At 33.0% G+C, this 19,014-nt stretch overlaps 5 protein-coding genes across 8 annotated transcripts in view; 3 read left to right on the forward strand and 2 right to left on the reverse strand.

Annotated features, from left to right (window-relative positions):
• The window catches only part of Rhogef3 (Rho guanine nucleotide exchange factor 3), a 133,484-nt gene extending 131,312 nt beyond the window's left edge, over positions 1-2,172 (reverse strand). Inside the window, exon 1 of the mRNA XM_072008340.1 lies at positions 1,710-2,172. The gene's annotated coding sequence lies outside the window, so the exon portion shown is untranslated. The remainder of the gene's footprint in view (positions 1-1,709) is intronic.
• A 707-nt stretch (positions 2,173-2,879) lies between these two features.
• On the forward strand, positions 2,880-6,390 carry LOC139986432 (nuclear protein AMMECR1). Its single transcript, XM_072001804.1, has 4 exons — positions 2,880-3,188; positions 3,760-3,870; positions 3,943-4,148; positions 4,286-6,390. The coding sequence occupies exons 1-4, from the start codon at positions 2,980-2,982 to the stop codon at positions 4,450-4,452; spliced, it is 693 nt and encodes a 230-aa protein (XP_071857905.1). The 5' UTR covers positions 2,880-2,979; the 3' UTR covers positions 4,453-6,390.
• Positions 6,391-8,533: 2,143 nt separating this feature from the next.
• Positions 8,534-10,535, forward strand: LOC139987941 (AMMECR1-like protein). 2 transcript variants are annotated; one of them, XM_072004774.1, is made up of 4 exons: positions 8,534-8,913; positions 9,468-9,578; positions 9,651-9,856; positions 10,027-10,535. In XM_072004774.1, the coding sequence occupies exons 1-4, from the start codon at positions 8,702-8,704 to the stop codon at positions 10,191-10,193; spliced, it is 696 nt and encodes a 231-aa protein (XP_071860875.1). In that variant the 5' UTR covers positions 8,534-8,701; the 3' UTR covers positions 10,194-10,535. The 2 variants fall into 2 exon arrangements, with proteins under 2 accessions (XP_071860875.1, XP_071860882.1); XM_072004781.1 differs by lacking the exon at positions 8,534-8,913 and adding an exon at positions 8,951-9,105.
• Positions 10,536-11,766: 1,231 nt separating this feature from the next.
• LOC139987953 (transmembrane protein 126) lies at positions 11,767-13,040 on the reverse strand. The gene is made up of 5 exons (XM_072004796.1): positions 12,808-13,040; positions 12,520-12,691; positions 12,279-12,407; positions 11,975-12,193; positions 11,767-11,874 (listed from the first exon to the last, which is right to left on the reverse strand). Exons 1-5 carry the CDS (start codon positions 12,900-12,902, stop codon positions 11,827-11,829), a joined length of 663 nt encoding a protein of 220 aa, XP_071860897.1. The 5' UTR covers positions 12,903-13,040; the 3' UTR covers positions 11,767-11,826.
• Positions 13,041-13,444: 404 nt separating this feature from the next.
• The window catches only part of Dlg1 (MAGUK family member discs large 1), a 530,764-nt gene continuing 525,194 nt past the window's right edge, over positions 13,445-19,014 (forward strand). Inside the window, exon 1 of one of the 3 annotated variants that reach the window (XM_072004650.1) lies at positions 13,445-13,802. In XM_072004650.1, the coding sequence (XP_071860751.1) occupies positions 13,781-13,802 (22 nt within the window). In that variant the 5' untranslated portion in view covers positions 13,445-13,780. The remainder of the gene's footprint in view (positions 13,803-19,014) is intronic. The other 2 variants (XM_072004679.1, XM_072004697.1) reach the window with 2 other exon arrangements.

The raw sequence follows: 19,014 nt of genomic DNA on the forward strand, positions 1-19,014 counted from the left end.
TCTTCGTTAGAATATAACTTACATATCCGCAGAATTCTATAGCAAAATTTTTCTTTTATGTATTATAACTTATTTCTCTAGATTTCGCAATGAATTCGTCCTTGCACTATGAAGGTAGACGATAATTCTATGACTCAAAGCGCAAGTATGACCATTTTAATGTGACGAAATAAAGAAAAAAATAACTAAAAGCACTTTTGACACCATTCCTTTATAGAAGAACGATCACTGTTTCCTTCTGACAAATAGCGAAAAATTTCTCGCGTTAAGAATAAGGTGAAATCAAGTGCTGTGTAGGTACAAGAAAAGAAGAATGTAGACAATCATTGGAAAGAATGCTGCAGGAAGAGCATTGTTCAAGCTTTATGATGTGTACATAATCGCACGCGTACATTTTTACAACTTTTCTTAACGTTTACTTCAATTATACGTAGGAATGCGATTTTTCTTACGCGCAAGAACTACTTACACGACGATTGCATCACGCGCAACCTTCAATTCATTTTAATTGTTTTCTAATCTTCATTCTCGATATAATAAATTTATTCTGAGACGCAAATATATTAAAAATTTAAATAATGCTAAAATGCTATTTTAAACATAAATTGATCTTCACATTAATATATAAAAAGAATCTTTTATTTAAAAAAATATTTGAGATTAAAAAAATATAATATAGGGCAAACACTTTTTCAAGCAAAATGTGATTCGTCTATCCGCAATCGATTTGAGTAGGTTACTGGCCGAACTTTTGTTTGGTAGCCTAAATGGTAAAACCGCGTCCGTGGAATGCATACAAGTGCATTATCAACACCAACAGTAACTACATTAAACTAGCAAATGCATTTTGTGTGTCTAAGTGAAATAGTTTGTCGTTGTTAATTTATGGCTGGGCCTCATATCATGTGGAAAACCTACCACAAAAATCAATCTACCACCAAAGATGAGGATTATATTTTCATAAATACATCATCAATTTCTCATCGATATTCCTCTATGATCTTTGTGCTATATGTGAATCGACCTGCCACTAAAATGTCGAATCGATTACAGCTGTCTCATCACTGTAATTAACTCGACGTTGCTTAAGGTGCGCTTCGACCGTGCATCAACGCCACAGAAGCGTGGATAATTTGCGGAGCGTAAATTGGAACGTACGATAGCGATGTCAGCGATGCCTATTTCAGTTATAAATATCTTGGAATGAATCGCGATGCGTTTCCGGAAGGTAAATGAGAATAGATAAAAGGATATTCTTTCAAATTAATAATTGTAAGAAGCAGTCACGGGAGCGTAAAACAAATCAAACAATCGAAAGATTTCGGTCGAAACGCCGATAGCGATTTTTTCTAATTAAATTCGAAAAGAAACAAGATTTTCTTAAGTTGCCCAATAGCGTTTGCGCTTTCGAATTTTCCATTCATTGAATATCCGTGCGAGGTTTCGTATCTATTTGAAATAATCTGACTCGAGCGCCGCGTAAAGATTGCGTAAATGTGAGTCACTTTCAGATGTTCAAAGTATTATGACACATTTTATATAACGTGTTCACGTATAAACTGTACATAGCTAATACAAACATGGTATGTCATATACATATATATACGTGTTCAAGAGACAAGATTGGAAATGACCATCGGCGAGCGAGATTCGAATAATGTAACGCGACACATACATACGTGAAGTAAATATAGAAAGAAAATACTTACCCATTTTTACTACACTAACATCGTCGAACGATTCTGTAGTTTCTCCGCAACTTCTCGAATGTATTCTACTTTTCATCCAGGTTTTCCGTTTTTCTTTGTACTCAAATGAATGATGACAATACATCAACTTAAAAATTGGTTATAAATAGTAAATTCAATATCACTTTATTTTCTTTTCTTCACGTTTTCACGTTTCTCCTTAACCAACAAATTAAGATTACGATTTATGTTTATGTGTATCACTACACTTAATACCAGATACAATCAAGGATCAATTCTCAATTCTGTGACTCGATGCTTTGTTTACCTCAAAAGTGTACTTCCATAGGTAAAAAATAAAGATTGTAATTTCACTAGACACTCGGCACAAATTTTACAACCGTTACGCGATAAATTATGAGTATACAATGTTAGCTGTCACAAAAAATATAGCCACTTAGCAATATACCGGACAAGCATGCACATGTTGCCAGGTTGAATCTGCTGTCACGCCTTGAGCTTCTCCGATGCATCGTGAGCAGGTGCCAGGTAAGGGGTTAGAAAAGTCGGTGCCCTCGGCATAGTTTCTTCTTCAAGCAATTGTATTCACATATGTCTCTGAAGTGTTTCTCATGTTGTCAAAACGAAGGATACTTTAACTATCGTGTGCCGTTTTATTATACAAAACAGAACAAAATTTATAGAACATCATGAAATAAAATTGCTCGTTAATAATACAAACATGTATATACATGTATATGAAGAATAAACAATTATCTGCTATTGAAATCAAATCATGATTATGTATCGATTATTTTTGCATATAATATAATTATGTAATAATCTTCTATTTGTACACTCCAATAAGATTACGATGATGATGTATTAAATTTTTCGTTTGAAATTTACGATCTCCATTGTGCAGCACAACAGAAGATTCGAATATGATTGTGTAAACATACTTATTATCGTAAAGGGTTTCGCTCGTTGCGTGTCGTGTCCATCTTTCCCTTATTTGACCGATTTGTTTCACTTTTAAGTTATTACTTCTCACACGTGTATCGGCGATAAAAGTAACCGCTGATACTACCGCCAATTTTCAAATTTCACCGCGCTTTCTCAAAATGGCAGACAATGAAACAGCTGTTTCTACGAGTGTGAGGACATCTATCGGAACGCGCGCGCGATCGCGCCTGCAACAGCAGGAAAGAAGAATGGAAGTCGTGTAGGTCGAGGGCCGATCGTACCTGCAGTAGTAGTAGCGACCGTTCAAGGAATCGACTAAGAAAACATGGCTGCAGGTTGTTGTGGAACAAAAAAGCAAAAGCTGAACAATTCGTCGAGTGTTCCTTGTAACGGTTCGATATTACAAAATGGCATACAAATAAGAAATAGTGTAATAGTAAAGCCTGAGATGGGCTTCTTTTGCTTCGATGTTCTTTATTGCCAATTACATCAACTCGACCCTCCAAAACCGCCCAACTTTAGCAACGAAGCATTGTAAGTAATATTTACTGTCATTGTCTTTACTTTTTTAAATTTTCTATTCTTTCTTTCATATTACCGTCTCTTTCTCTGATATAGCTATCTTTGTCTTATATGCCTACGTATCAGCTGCTCTCTCTTTTCTGTTCAAATGTTGTGTTCGTGTACCTTCGCCTTCCTTGAGTTTCTTTGTTACACTGTTGATGCATCCAAACAACGAAGTACGAGTTTAATTATAAGAATTTATCGCGTAGAGTTCAATGTTGGTTTTCACTTTCGAAATTTATTATTTATTATTTGTTTATATTCATGATACTATTCACATAAAAATAAAAATCATTTATTGCGTATATGTATGTATATGTATCTATAGGATCTTTTGTAAAAATTTAAATTATTTTTTACTTATTTATTACTTTTTCTGTTTATTATTATACAAAAACAAGTTTTTATCTTACAAAGAACATATATTTTCTTAGATTATCAACTTAATCCATATAACCATGATATATTTTGCCTAAAAATATTCTTATTTATAAATTACATAAAAAATAACATATATCTGTATGCATTGTGTATTTTATAGCCCATTATTTGTAACATGGACTATCGGAAAAGATATGAGGTTAAGAGGTTGCATTGGAACATTTAATGCAATGCAGTTACATGCTGGACTTAGAGAATATGCAACAACTAGGTAAAATTTTATATTTTTATTTTTGATAAAATATTGCTTTATATTTTTAAAACTATGTGGAACTTTTTGAAGTGCATTCAAAGATTCACGCTTTAATCCTATCACACGGGATGAACTACCACGTTTACATGTAAGTGTTTCAATTCTGAGACATTTTGAAGATGGTGTTGATTATTTAGACTGGGAAGTAGGTGTCCATGGAATTCGTATAGAATTCCATAATGAGAAGGGTAATAAACGAACTGCTACCTATCTACCTGATGTTGCAACAGAACAAGGTTTGTAATTTACTTATATTTCATTACCTTTGGCAAATACTTTTATCACAGACTATAATTCTATATTATACTACACAATATAAAATTCTATGCTACAAACATTAGGTATTTTGAATATCACCGTTTATTGTATTTAGGATGGGACCAGATACAAACAATAGATTCGTTGCTGCATAAAGGTGGTTACAAAGGATTGGTCACTCCAGATATTAGACGTAGTGTGAAATTAACAAGATATCAGAGCGAGAAGGTTACCGTAAGCTATCAAGATTATATGACACATTGGCATAGCCGAAGATGCTAGCAGCTGGCTTGGGGTCCTAGTCAAGGACCCCAATTGCCACCAAATTCTGTTGCAGTTCATTATAATGCTAATACATCTCACACCTCTCATCTACTATACAATAACACTCAATACAATTCTTATATGGCCAGTCAGGAACATGGATTAGTAATGACACAACGTAATCATCCTGCATTCATTCATCCTCTTCCAATACCCCCTATTTCTCCTGTTATGTTACCTATGTGGGATTACTCATCATTTTGGTGGGATCAAACAAGTTCATCTTATCCTCCCTCACATTCTCATCTTCATCCGCCACCCCGTGTTCATCGTTTGTCACCACAAGAAACTGCTGATCGTGGAATTCGTAAACGAAAATGACATTGGAGGCGACTATTGTTTGCAATCTTTCATTGTTTAAAATGGTGCCTACTGTACTTTGTATGTTTCTGCATACACAGTTTCCCCCTTATGATACCACATGGTCCTCCTTGAGGACAATAGCATTTTATGTATGATGGCACTGTCTTTTTTCGTTATCTCAGATGACGTAATTAATATCATTATTTACCTAATAATTGGTATAATCGTAAACTATAAACGCATATACGACAAGTGCATTAACTTTTAACTTTAATATTTATAATCATTGATAAAACTATATGTCAAATATTCAGATTTTAAAACATATATTATATAATTGCCTATTCTCATGTATTTTAATGCGTTCATAAGTTAAACAACACGATTCAGTTCATAGAAATAGGTTATACATAATGTGCAATTAGCTTTGCCATCATACTTATTGTGTCCATTTGTATTTATGTCTGCAGTATACGAGTGATATGAATAACTTTATAGCACAGTGATGCTGCCTGCAATTCACTGCCTGCTTCACAAGATTTAATGTACAAATTCACGCGAAAATGTTTCTATTATCCGTATATTAAAAAAAATATAGAATATCATTTTTAGATAAATACATAAGTGAAGATTGAAAAACATTAGATTTTCTATTGATAATATTTCTTCTAATGATGTTCCATTAATTCATACATAGTATATAGTTATTATATTCTGCATAACTTTTGTATTATTATTTATCGAAAGTTATCGGAAATTCACATAGATGGTTAAATTAATATAAATTAGATAATTGTCTGAAACTATATTCTCTTAAATTAATCATATGCAAAGAAAGTTACTAACTTCCTTATCATTGTTTTCTCATGACTGTGTCATGGATAATATATATGTAAGTACTAATTTTTAACTTACTAATTTAAATTTCATTGTATTGATGGCATACATAAATTTTGCTTTAATATGTGCAAATGCTTACATTAATGCACTGAAATTTTTAAAAGTGAAAGCCTTTAATAATGTTTAATTTTCTATAAACAATATGGACTTTTATATTTTTATTTCTTTTTTTTATACCATTGATACATTGAAATTTAATAATTCTAGTTATATTATAGTCCAGCGTATTATTACAGCAAAGGATCATACTACTGAATACATAAATATGTAATTCTTTGTGAATAATCATAACTAAGATTAGTCATAATCAACTAAATTAGTATATACTTATTTGACAATTATTACTAATTTTACGAAATTTAGATAATACTCCTAAAAAAATAGCAATGTAATAAAAACGATAGAATGGGACCTCTACTGTAAATAAGCAATGGACTGCATTATGACTATTAAAATGCGTTATTAATAGTTGTATTATAGTTGTAGATGAAAATATGACGATCTCATTGTGATTTTAATATTCTGTGACTCATAAAACACAAATAGAGTTGCTATTGCTTTCTGTAACATACTTATCTTACTACTTCGTTTTTGTTAAAACAACTTATTATTATATCATGTTAAAATGATTCGATGAAACAAATATTTGGTGATTTTGAGATACAGTAAAATGTGTTCTTCCACATGTTGATATTTTCACTTTCTTTATTTACTAACCTTCACTTAACTACTTCTATACACTGCCAAGTTATTAATTGCTGCTTTTATTATTATATATATCAAAGCCCTTGTTAACAGATACAAGTGGAGCAAAACTTGATTTTGTTAAGTATAATTTAATAATTATTTTAATTAAAATATATAATATACTTGGGTTATCTTGGTATAAGCATTTGTTTGGTATAAATTTATTATTCATTGTATATATATATATACATATATATATACACATATACTCAGCATTATGTGATGTCTAATTAACTGCCATTTATATACTTAAATAATGTCCAGTATTTGAAAACTAATTGCATGTACTCGATTTGTGACAATAGAACATTTCAAATCCTTAATTAAAAGTAAAGTATTCAGAGTGAATAAATTTAATATTTTAAGTTTAAAGTTTATAACAACAGTTAGTAATGAAATAAAGGAGATTAACATGTTTAAGGGACAAAAACATTATGAAATAAATATACATCTTTTTATATTTATGTTGAATTAATGTTTTTACATTGATGTAGAATAATATAAAACATACATTATTATATATGTATTTTCGTCCAGTCGCGGGGAGACGTCGCGTTATAGCGAGTCAACGGGAGTCGTAAATTCCCGCTACGATTGCACGAATCGACACCACGAACAGGGCGATCCCCTTATTTCTTGTGGGAGAATAAAGGGTGATTGGGTTGGAATATAACTGGACTTCACAGTTATATTATATATGTATTTATTTACACTAGATTACACTACTAGATGTGAACAGACCGTGTTTGGAAAGCGTGTTGATGAACCCGAAGGTTGCTAGACGTGGTAGTTAGAGAGGCGAGAACTTGAGACTTGACTGTCCGAGGGTCATTAGAACAGTGGACTTGACTGACTGTCCAAGGGATCTTAGAGCAGTGATTGACCCGTCTCGTACTATTTAGGAAGAAAGCTCATTGTTGGTGTATCCTTGATGAACTAAGAACGCGGATTTGTAGTTCACACTTTTCGGTAGAAAAGTGAGGGTAACGGTATTCCCAATGTTAATGAATTAAATACGAGGGGACAGTCCTCGGCAAATATGACTCACGTTAGTTTCTGTCCTTGGGAAAAACCCGCTACCTCGCTGGGCAAACCTCCGCTTTTACCGTAATGAGTACGAGCGTGCAATAAACCTAAGGACCCTTTTAAGGGACCACTCATAAACCGAATATCTGCAAAGAATGCAATTTTATTGTTAACAGATATGGTCTATGGTGGTTCCTTGGGTTTATTGCGGATTAGTGTAATGATGCAGGCCTCGGTGGCCTGACCATGAGGGACGTCGCAGGTACCGACTCACGCGACGTAACAATATAAGAGATATAACTTTGTTGTTTTTATGCACATAATAAATTTTTTTACAAATAATTGAAATCATTTTTCTCTTAAAATTGATTTAGATAATAAAGTTAAGTATTAATATACATTATATAATTACAATAGTGCTTGCAATTACAATTAAAAAGATTTAATATTTTATGCTGTTGCTCATTTAAAAACAGCATATTATTCTATGACTTCAAATGTATTTTAATGGACAAAATATGTATTGTGCCTAATGAAGAGGATATCTGTTAAATAATTTATACATAATAATATATATCTACATAGATTCATAAAAAATGAAAAGTCCACAATTGAATAAATATAAAGAAAAGTTCTAATAATTTATTATATAATTGGAACAAATGAATAAAAATTTTATATTATCAAATTTAATCACACTATTGTAATTGTTGTTATTAATATCCCTATTATGTTATATATATACTCAATTTGTATAACATATAGTGCAACAACATTTTATATTCTTTAACTGTTCAAAATTGTTTGAAATTATGTATTATGATTAAATTTATAACTACGAAACAATTAGTATGTTTATGTATGTATTTAAAAGAAGGATAACATTCCATAACATAGGAACGTACTCCATAATCAATAATAAAATAAGTTTCGTTCAATTAATGCATAAATGTACTTATTAATTATATTTAAATATCCAAAATATATAAATTGATGGTTATTCATGTATTTTTGAAATTTTAACTAAAACAATAATATGTATTCTGGTATTAGAGAAACATCCAATAGAAAAATAGCGGGCAATGAAACAGCTGTTCTTTCGAGTGGTGAGACATCTAGCGGGACGCTTGCAACATAATCTCATATGCAATAGCAACAGCAACGAATCAGTAAGGTGCATGACACGGAACCGATCGCATCTATCGTGCTTAGAAGAGTTGACTAAGAAACCATGGCAGCTGGTTGTTGCGGAGCGAAAAAGCAAAAGTTGAATGATTCTACAAGTATACCACGTAATAATACCGTAAGTTTACAAAATGGTATTCGTATACGGAACTCTATAATAGTTCAGCCTGAGATGGGCTTTTATTGTTTCGATGTCCTTTACTGCCAACTGCACCAACTTGACCCACCAAAACCACCCAACTTCAGTAACGAAGCTTTGTGAGTATTTATTATTGATATCATTCCCATTCAGCTATTTTTTTTGCTATTTTTAATAGTTCAATCTTTCATGATCTTAAATTTTAAAATACGTTCCTTCCAATATGATATTTTTGATATTTTATTTATGTTTTATCTTCTGATTGTCTCATTACATGTATTTACATTTCGTGTTTATAACTGTATCCAAAGGTTATAATTTTTATTTCATGAATATGATAGTGCAAATATGTCTCAAATATTGTTGACACAATCTTTGTATTCATATAGTTTTTATTCAATCAAAAATAAGAAAAATCATTGAACATATTTTATTTTTATTATTTTATGACCTATAAAATACTTGAAAATGTTCGATAAAAATAGATATAAGTAGTAACTATGTAGATAAAATTACATCCATAAATATTTGAATTAGAATTTTTGAAAGACTTACACTTTTTGGTTTCATGTTATTTTTCAATTTCAGTTAGGTGAGAATTTTGTATTCAAATTTTAATATATTTTATTAAAATTAATATTAATATATTAATATTAATATTTTTATATTAAAGCCCTTTATTTGTAACATGGACCACGGGTAAAGATAGGAGATTAAGGGGTTGTATTGGTACATTCAATGCAATGCATTTGCATGCTGGATTAAGGGAATATGCTACTATTAGGTAATATTTTATATTAAATATAGTACCAATATAAAAAATATTTTATACATATTTATAGTGTATTTTTTATAGTGCTTTCAAGGATTCACGGTTTAATCCCATAACATTAGAAGAACTTCCACGATTACATGTAAGTGTTTCTATACTCCGACATTTTGAAGATGGAGCAGATTATCTAGACTGGATAATAGGAGTTCATGGAATTCGTATAGAATTCCATAATGAAAAAGGCAATAAACGAACTGCTACATATTTGCCAGATGTAGCAATAGAGCAAGGTTTGTATTTTCATTTTGTAATTTGAATTTGTATCCTTAAGAGAATTTTTTAAATAGTTGTTCTGTAATACGAAGCAACATATATTAATGAAATAATAGCTTATTTAATGATTAAATTATGTTTGAGTTATCAGAAGTTATGTTAAATTGTCAGAATTTTACTGATTTAGGATGGAGCCAAATTGAAACAATAGACTCTTTGCTACATAAAGGAGGCTATAAAGGGTTAGTTACTCCTGATATTAGACGTAGTCTGAAATTAACTCGATACCAGAGTGAGAAAGTGACTGTGAGTTATCAAGATTATTTGACACATTGGCAAGGTCGAAGATGCTAGCAACTGCCCTGGGGTTCTCTCAAAGGACCCCCCACTTATCATATATCTGGCAACATTTGTTATCTAAATACAGATACATTTAATTGTTGTCTACAATATATTAATTATCAATGCAATAATATAATGGCCAGTCAACAAGCATTCATTATAATAGGAGTTAATTATTTTTCACGTACACAACTGTGTTCAATATCTATTAATTTTATCATCTTATCCTTACAAAATCATCCTTCATTTCTATATATATATGTAAAACTTTTTTATTTATCATTATATCATAATCATTATCACAAATGTCTTCCTGTAAAAGCTATGGAATACATAAATATGGTACTAAAAGCAGTTCAACTTAATCTTTTTGATATTGCCAGTGGTGCCTATTATGTAGTATGTATTTTGTTTCACACGTATTTACTTCATAAGAAAATATGTTTGTTAACAAAGATAATAGAATCCTAAGTATGATGGCCTTATCCTTTCTAAATCATTATATTTATAAATCATTATTTTATATTATATCATTATTAAATATAAATCATTATTTACAAAATACTAAATGTAAAAATAATATTACATGTTCAAGCTATATACAATTTGGAAATCTTTTTCAGTCTGTTCTATATTTAATATAAATATATTTTCATTTAGCTCATATAAAATATTGTTTATTTCATTCTTTTTGTCCATAATATGTCTCTTTTATTGTAACATTTCTTAATTAGTAGTTGGAAAATAAATGTACTTAATGTGTTTACTCTTGCCATCATACTAACATCTGCATTTATGATTGTAGTCCAAAAAATTGTGATATTCAAACGAAATTAATATATTTTACTATCAGTAATATATTTGAGAAAGTAAACATGGATGTGTGGTATGTATAATTGTAAACATTAATAGCTTTTTTAAACATTAAATATTAAATAGACTTTCTAATATAAAAAAATAAAGAATTGTTAAATATAATACTGAACAATTTTTGGAATTAATATTTTATATTACTTTTTTGTATAGAAATATATAATATCATGTACATATAAGTGTATTTTTACTTATAAAGATATAAATTTATTCAAGCATAAAAATCGTTCATGTGTATTGTTACAGTAATTTGTTTGAATACTGAAACAGGAAAAGTTGTGCTCTGTAATTAATGAAACTATAATATACTTTTTATAATATACAAAATGTTATAATGTTCCAAGTAAAATTTTAACAAATATCATATTTTATAACATAGCCATTTTTTAAAACTATTTTTTAATTTATGAAGTTATTCAGGATAATTAACTGAATCTGCTCATTGTCCAAGATTTATATGATCACATTTTTTTCTAAACTTATGAAATTATTTTTTTAAGATGTTACATTTAGATAAAGAGAATTCATGTTTAAGGTCATACTATAATTACAATGCACATGTAATTGATTTATAGAAATGGATAATCAATAATAAACTTCTTGTGATATATACAGTCTAATTTAATACTTAAATAAATAATTAAATTCTACTAAAACTTGTTATACATTTCCTAAATGAATAAGTTTTATAAAATTATTCCATACACACTGATTAATTATACGAATTAATTTATTGCTCTTAATGTTTTACTATATAATGTATTTAGTATCATTAAAGAAGTGAGTTTGTATTTGACGGTTTAGGATCCATGCCTGTATCCTGTATAAAATATAAAAACAAATATGTAAATATGTTATGTACATACTGACAAATGCATACATATATTAACATATACTAAGTAATACGTATATAACTATACCTTTCTATTTTCTAGATATTTATGAATCTTTAATACAATACTTGTTATCTTTTCCATTGATGTTATTTGCGAGTAGGTCACTGTGCTACTTACAACCATATTACAGAGGAATATAAATGATATGATTCTGGCCTTAGGTCTGACAACGTTCCACCAGAATTTCAGAAGTTCTTTTACTTCATATATATGTGGAATTCTATATCCTATACTTCCAGCAATCTATAACAAATTCTAATGTCTAAAATCTAGATGTAAAAGGTCGATTAATTACAATATAAAAAATAAAGAAATACAGAAATTTTACCGCAAGATTTATTGATGGAGCTACTATTAAGGAATATAGTAATGCATTACCCTCAAGCATTGCAGATGATTTCAATTCTTGACACGCCATACATTTAGGTCGTTGCAATATCAAATGATCTGTAATAAACTGAAAATAACAATTGTTACTCTGTTATGTATTATTATAATAAATTAATTAATTGCTTGCTATTCTTTTTCATTGTAAGAAGATATAATGATTTTTATATATTTTAACATACAGATTTATGACAAGAATATGCAGCAATTGCTGGTCCTGTTGATACAAACAGCATAGTAAATTTCCAACCATGGTGACGTAATTTTAGTGATTGTCGAAACATTGAATTAATTATTGCCCCGTTAATACAAGCCATCCCTGCTATTATAATATCTCCATATTTTAAAGACCAACTTGAAAAAGTGATACGATATTATTATAATATTTGTATTGCAAATAACGAACAAACTTATTAATGTTATATGTTTACGATGAATTATGAATTATGTTACAAAATAAGATTACATACACTTCACGTTGCGGTTTCCATTCATTAATTAACTTGAACCGATTTTGGATAAGCTGGGAATTACTTAACTGATAGTTTGGGTTTACTGTTATCATTTTTCAATTTCTTAGATCTTATTTTAAACGTCTACCTACACTTTCCCCTTAACACCGTGTAATATATTGTATATATTTTTAACGCATGATACGAGTTTTATTGTATCAATATTACCTACTCGACATAGAATGCATATTATGTGAATCTTTCTATAGATTATGGTTTTATTCTTCACCGTAAGATGTCACTGTTCGAAACCTTTTCAGCTTGCGACACATACTGGAAGTTTATACAGGTGCAATTACAAACTTTGAACATACCGTCGATACTTAAATAACTTTTATTATTAATATTAAAATAATACATTCTCTAAAATGAATCTCTTTCTCACTCTAATAAAAATATCGTCCCTAAGTATCCGATATGAATATTTTCGAAAATTATATGTGTATGTCCGCCGGTGCACTCGTAGGGGTTGCTTTCACGGGGGAGTGTGTCACGAGACGACCTGACGTCACGTATGGTGCGATCGACCAATCGGAGGTGGCGTTCTCACGACTAGTTAGTTTTCCGACTGCTAGAATAAGCGCGACGCCATATTGCCCGTGGCCGAGTGGTGGCGGCCTGTGTTTATATCCGTTTCGTTTTACCACGTTTCGACGGGCCACCGGGAGGTCTCGCGAGTGACGTGCCGAGCCGTGTATATGCCCGTCTACGCCACCCGTGAAACAGGTCGTCGATTCGCGTGACAATAGTGAACCGTGCGCGATCGTGGAGTATCGAAGTGACACATCGTTCTTTGTGTTACTCTCTTTCCCGTTTCTTCACCCTTCCGTAAAGTAGTGCCGTTTACGCTTCTTTGTCGACGTTCACCCTTTATCCATAGCCTTGTGTTCTGACGTATACGTGCACCAGGATTTAGTTGTCACCAAACGGGATGCCAGTTCGTAAGCAAGGTGGTAAGCTCTCTTATTCTATGGAAACAAAAGCCACCCTCTGAACACGTCGATTCGAAGTAAAATCCAGAATCGTCCAATGGGAGGGGCGATACGTATGGGTCACTCAGTCAGCTGTCATCTGACTGTCAGTTGCATGCCTCTTTAATCGCTGCTTTCTCTCTTTCTCTTTCTCCCTTTCACCGACATCGGGTTATCGAGTTTCACGTGCTTTTCAACGAAATGCGAGAGAGAACGCGTGACCTATTCGTAAACGGTTTAATCGTCGATACCGTAGGTGAAAAAGATTTCGCCAACTCGTTGTTATTGTTAGTTTTTCCAGGCCGTGCGCGAGTTGCGCACGACGCTCGACCTTGAATTACATAGTTAATCGAGAGAGGTCGCATGTTTACGGGAACGCAAAATTACGTTCGGTGTAATCGCGCGTGATTATTAAAGGGATGATTAATGATCATGATAACTTGTTGGAGTTTCGACCACGTGTAATGTTACTTGGTTCGTGGTGCTTGCGTCGTTTCTATTTCTTTTACGAACGCAATGTCGTACCAGAAGATTATTATTAAAGCTAATTCAAATCCCTTAATTAAGTAATTCCTGTAATTTCATTTTATCCATTTCTTTCATTTGATCGTTTTCTTTCGTTCCTTTAATCGTAGTTCGTGTTAACTACAGTTAGGTTGCGTTTGTTAAACGGTTAAGTTAAATTATCGAAAATATGGAAAGGATCGATAGGTCGAAGTATCGAGTATGGGATCTTCGTCTCATCGATGTAGGCCAGTATAGTAGAATATGTTGCAATAATCACACGGCTGTTAGTTGTCGGTGCTTGGACATGGTCCAAGAAAACGCAATAATTTCAGCTCTGGCGAGACTCTTTTGCCGCGATTATGTGACGAGACAGATAGGCCATAGGCTTGGTTGGCCGTATCACGCGTATTCTCTAGAAATTTCCCTTCTTTTTATTCTACCTTCCTTTACGATCGGTTTCAATGCGTTTATTTTACCTTTCAATAAAGTCACTTTTTATCTTAATAAACTGTTCGTGACAGCTGATGCGAGTGACCCTTGGCTTTTACTAATTTTCTTTGAGACATTTTAAATTATGAATGTTTACTTTGTAAATTTTGTAATGGAATAATAATAGTATTTTTTTTATCTGTGTTTTCCTTTTTCTTATTGCATTAACTGCTTGATTGTTAACAATTATTTAGCGTATAATTTAGTGACATTATTTTGATTAGGAGTTTGATTTCTTTCACAAATTGAATAAACTTGTCTGTCTTATTTCTATTGAAGCAGTCCTTGAGATGCGGGTTGATGCTATAGTGATCATAATATAGATGTTTAAAGATCAGGCAATCACAGATCATAGTAAACTATCAAAAACAACTTTCTTTTGCCAACAATAGCCTTTACTACAGAGCATATAACGCTACAACCAATTAATCTAAAGATAATTGTCCATTATTCGTTAATCGCAGACTTTTCAGCTTCTCAAATTCTAACAAACATATTACGATATTATAAATAGTAGTTCTTGCGTAGATAATTGATTTTTTAATTAAAAACATTGGTATTTAATTAAGTATCCTTATGCACCACTTTTTTTGAGCCGTTGGTGCTCATGCAACTTTCACTACGCGGATTGTCAACGACATTTTCCACAACCTCTCCAATTAGTCTTCTGCCTATTTACCGTTACTTCTTAGGCTCCGACGCCATAAACTGGTGTCAATAGCACTTGATTTATGGACGGGTTCCCATCTAGGGTCGGAGCAAATGGAGAGGATTTAGTACTAATCGATAACATAGCCGCAACTTCGTTCAACTATTCGAAGAACTTTTGTTTTATAAATTACGTGCGTTATTGCGTGCAATAAATTACAAAACGACATCGTAAAATGTGTCGGGTTCCATGCTTTTGGTGTTGGATTGGGAATGAACTTGGTGTTTCAACGAAACGATCCGGTCTCGCATAAAGAAACGTAACGAGAATCTGATAGAGTTGGAAGAGGACTTCCCCTAATCCTGACTGCTCGTTGACCTCTTATAGAGATACGATGGAAACGAGTACTCTTTAGTAGTAGCACGTGCCAGCAAGCGGCGTCTCTCTCTATGTATGCCTTACCGATCGATAGGAAGAATTTCAGCACCGCTTCGTACTTTTGAAAAGTAATTTTTTCGCGTCGATATATCACGTTTCCTTCTCGATATTTTCGATTACCTTAAAAGAACAAAAGAACGCATGAAAATATAGCAGCGAAAGAAACACTAGGACGTTTAAAAATGTTTGTTAGGCCGTATGAAGCGGCCAACAAATCAGCCCTTATTACCTGACTATCAACGGCCCTCATACCGTTATTCTGACCTTTTACAGACCCAAAGACCCACCATATACTCTAACGATAGTTTAATGGCTAACGTATATAGATGGGTCAATCGGTCTGCATTAAAATTACGGGACGTAGAGTCCCAAAAAGTACTTTACGTTTACAGCGGGCTATTCACCACTACCTGGAATTTATTACGTGCTGGTAACAATCACGGATAAAACAAGTATCTGCCATACGGAAAGAGCGGATGTGTATACAAAGAAAAAAGGGACTTAATCCCAAAAAACAATATCGTCCACTACCTAAGACGGTAGAAAGTCTCCTACTCCTGAGATGGCGAAAGAACGAACTGTGAGTCTAGTCTAGGCCAGTCTGTGCCACACATCTCCCGGGTTCCTTTGGCTCTTCAAGCCCTCGCGACAGTCAAGTCAACTGTTCGTACGACAATCGGGCATTCATACTAACTCCACGTTCCGTGTTAATAATCGAATTCACCGACTTCGCTTGTGTATGAGAGTTTGTATCCATATAAAATTAAAATAAATATATATATTAATAAAACTGTAGACTACAATTTTATTCCAACTGAACTACCCCTATTATCTCAAAAGAAATACGGGTATCGACCTGCTCGTGGTGTCGATTGATACAATCGTAACGGGAATTTACGACTCCCGTTGACGCGCCTCCTCGCGACCGCGTCTCCCCGCGACTGGCCGAAATTACATTGTTGATAGACGAATTAAAATGCAGTTTTGTTTTGCATTGATCTATCACGATGTCTCGATCATTTCATTTAATATTTCTCGGTCTATTGTTGGTACTATCTTTTATTTCTTTAAATCACGTTAAAAATCCTGACGCGTTTCTATATACGCTGTTATCAAATTTCCCTTATTCAGATTTAGATTCTTAGATTTGGTATGTATTAGGAAAAGGAAAAATATTTCTGGCGAGCTTAAAAACGCGGATTATACAACTACGAAATACATATATGTAAGATAGTAAATCTTGGGATAATTCAGGGATCGATTCTGAAGTCTGAAAATCGAGAATCGATTTTCAACGTCCTGAGCTACCGATCTTTCTCCGTCAGTCTTCAAAATTTTAAATAACTATTCTGTAATCTTGTCTGCCTCTAATGTTACTCTCTGTCCGTCCGTTTGGGAAAATGCGTGCCTCTCAAAAATGGTTGTCCGTAAAACATAAGAGGGTCGCTCTGTCCGTGAAACAAAGAACGTCGTGCTAACAAAAAGAGTCCCTATCCCACGTGAACTCTAGGGAGTTTACATATTTACATAGGTAAAACACGAAGAGGATCGGTTCCACATCTTCCAAAGATTGTACGCGAGGAACGAAATCAATTGTCCAACTCACTAAATGCTTCTTTATAATCCTATTAGCGAAAAAAGATCCATGTCGATCGTTCAAATTCGGATCGTTTCACACATCTCACCACTTTCTGCTTTTAATTCCAACAGTCCCATTTACGAGGTGATATTATGTAATTTGTAATTGGTCTTTAGGCATTTGAATTTCCTGTTTCGGAGATATACTCATAGCGTTTTCCGCGATTATGGTTTGCTTTCCTCGTCTTCGGTGGAAAAATGTCTTGCGCAGTTAATTACGCGGGCCCGGTTATAAAACATCCTGGCTGGTACATCGTGTTGAATGGCCGTAATTAAATTTGTCCCTAATTATCTCTATATCGAGGTTATTTAGAAATCGTTGCACCTCGTTACCATCTCACCACGGTTTCATAAACGCCGGTTCACCCGCCCTTTGAGCGACAACGGCAGTAAATGAAAAAAAAAAAAAATGAATTTTTTTGTACTTCTTTCCGCTTCTTTCCGCCGGGCCCGTAAGGCGATACGCGCGCGCGACACTGAGCCAACCAACGACGCCGATAGTTTTCAATTTCTGCGGTGCAGGCGCTTCGTAGGCAAAGACGAGGACAGAGTCAAGGATGGTTTATGGGTCGGTGATTCGCTTAGCCCGGCAACTCGCGAAGCTTTTATGCATGCCGATGTATGTACATTTTATATTCCTCGGCGGTGTTTCTACGTCGTAAAGCCGCGTCTCCAACGGCGCAATGTTTTGTTGGTGAATGCGCTCAAAACCTCGAAAAAGGGTGGATTTTAATGGTATGTCGGCCACGAAGGGCGCGTCGGTTCACTTCGCCGCCCTTTATCGAAAAAAGACCGTGAAAGGAAGTTGCAACGCGTTTGAAGACAAATAAGCGTGCCAGCTTTTATACAGGTTGCACGACTCTAAACAGGGCACCGTGGTAAAAGTGGTTGATTCGTGAAAGGCACGAAATCTGTTCCTTGTTCATTTCGATTAATTTTGCATACGTGCTCGTTGCTTTATTATGTCTGCCCTTGGTGCGTAGAGAATTAGTTGTTAGCCTGTCACGTTGACTTACGTTTATGAAGAAATATTTCACGAAAATGTTATTGTAACGTTTACATACTAATTATTTACGTTCAAGTATATTAAATTTCGTGTTACTTAATAAAACTTTCATATGATTACAAAATAATTTGATACTATACAAATGAAACTTATAGAATACGATAAAAGAACGCTTTATTAGAAAGTAAGGGTAGTTATATTTCAATAATTTCTGTAGTCACATCATGATTTTAGTATTCCTGAAAGTATACCTTGAATAATTCTTCGAGGCACTACATTACTATTGTAGTCGCATGAACTCTAGAACTTCAAACTGTTTGATCATGATTACGATAACAGAGGAGATAAACGCGCCCTAAAGCGCATATGTTTGAATATCGTACGATCGCGTTTGGTACGAAATATTTCATCCCATGATTCCATATATGTACGATTAACTATTTACATCGGCATAATTTTTAGAAAAT

Source organism: Bombus fervidus, chromosome 1 (genome assembly GCF_041682495.2).
Source record: "Bombus fervidus isolate BK054 chromosome 1, iyBomFerv1, whole genome shotgun sequence".
In the NCBI taxonomy this organism is placed as follows: Eukaryota; Metazoa; Arthropoda; class Insecta; order Hymenoptera; family Apidae; genus Bombus; species Bombus fervidus.

Bases quoted from the DNA above. Each gene is read 5' to 3' on its own strand.
- LOC139986432 (XM_072001804.1), top strand. From the start codon at position 2,980: ATGGCTGCAGGTTGTTGTGGAACAAAAAAGCAAAAGCTGAACAATTCG. The intron at 3,189-3,759 runs GTAAGTAATATT...TGTATTTTATAG, and splicing joins AACTTTAGCAACGAAGCATT to CCCATTATTTGTAACATGGA. The intron at 4,149-4,285 runs GTTTGTAATTTA...TATTGTATTTAG, and splicing joins TGATGTTGCAACAGAACAAG to GATGGGACCAGATACAAACA.
- LOC139987941 (XM_072004774.1), top strand. From the start codon at position 8,702: ATGGCAGCTGGTTGTTGCGGAGCGAAAAAGCAAAAGTTGAATGATTCT. The intron at 8,914-9,467 runs GTGAGTATTTAT...TTTATATTAAAG, and splicing joins AACTTCAGTAACGAAGCTTT to CCCTTTATTTGTAACATGGA. The intron at 9,579-9,650 runs GTAATATTTTAT...TATTTTTTATAG, and splicing joins AGGGAATATGCTACTATTAG to TGCTTTCAAGGATTCACGGT.
- LOC139987953 (XM_072004796.1), bottom strand. From the start codon at position 12,902: ATGATAACAGTAAACCCAAACTATCAGTTAAGTAATTCCCAGCTTATC. The intron at 12,692-12,807 runs GTATGTAATCTT...CACTTTTTCAAG, and splicing joins TGGAAACCGCAACGTGAAGT to TTGGTCTTTAAAATATGGAG. The intron at 12,194-12,278 runs GTAAAATTTCTG...AATTTGTTATAG, and splicing joins CTCCATCAATAAATCTTGCG to ATTGCTGGAAGTATAGGATA.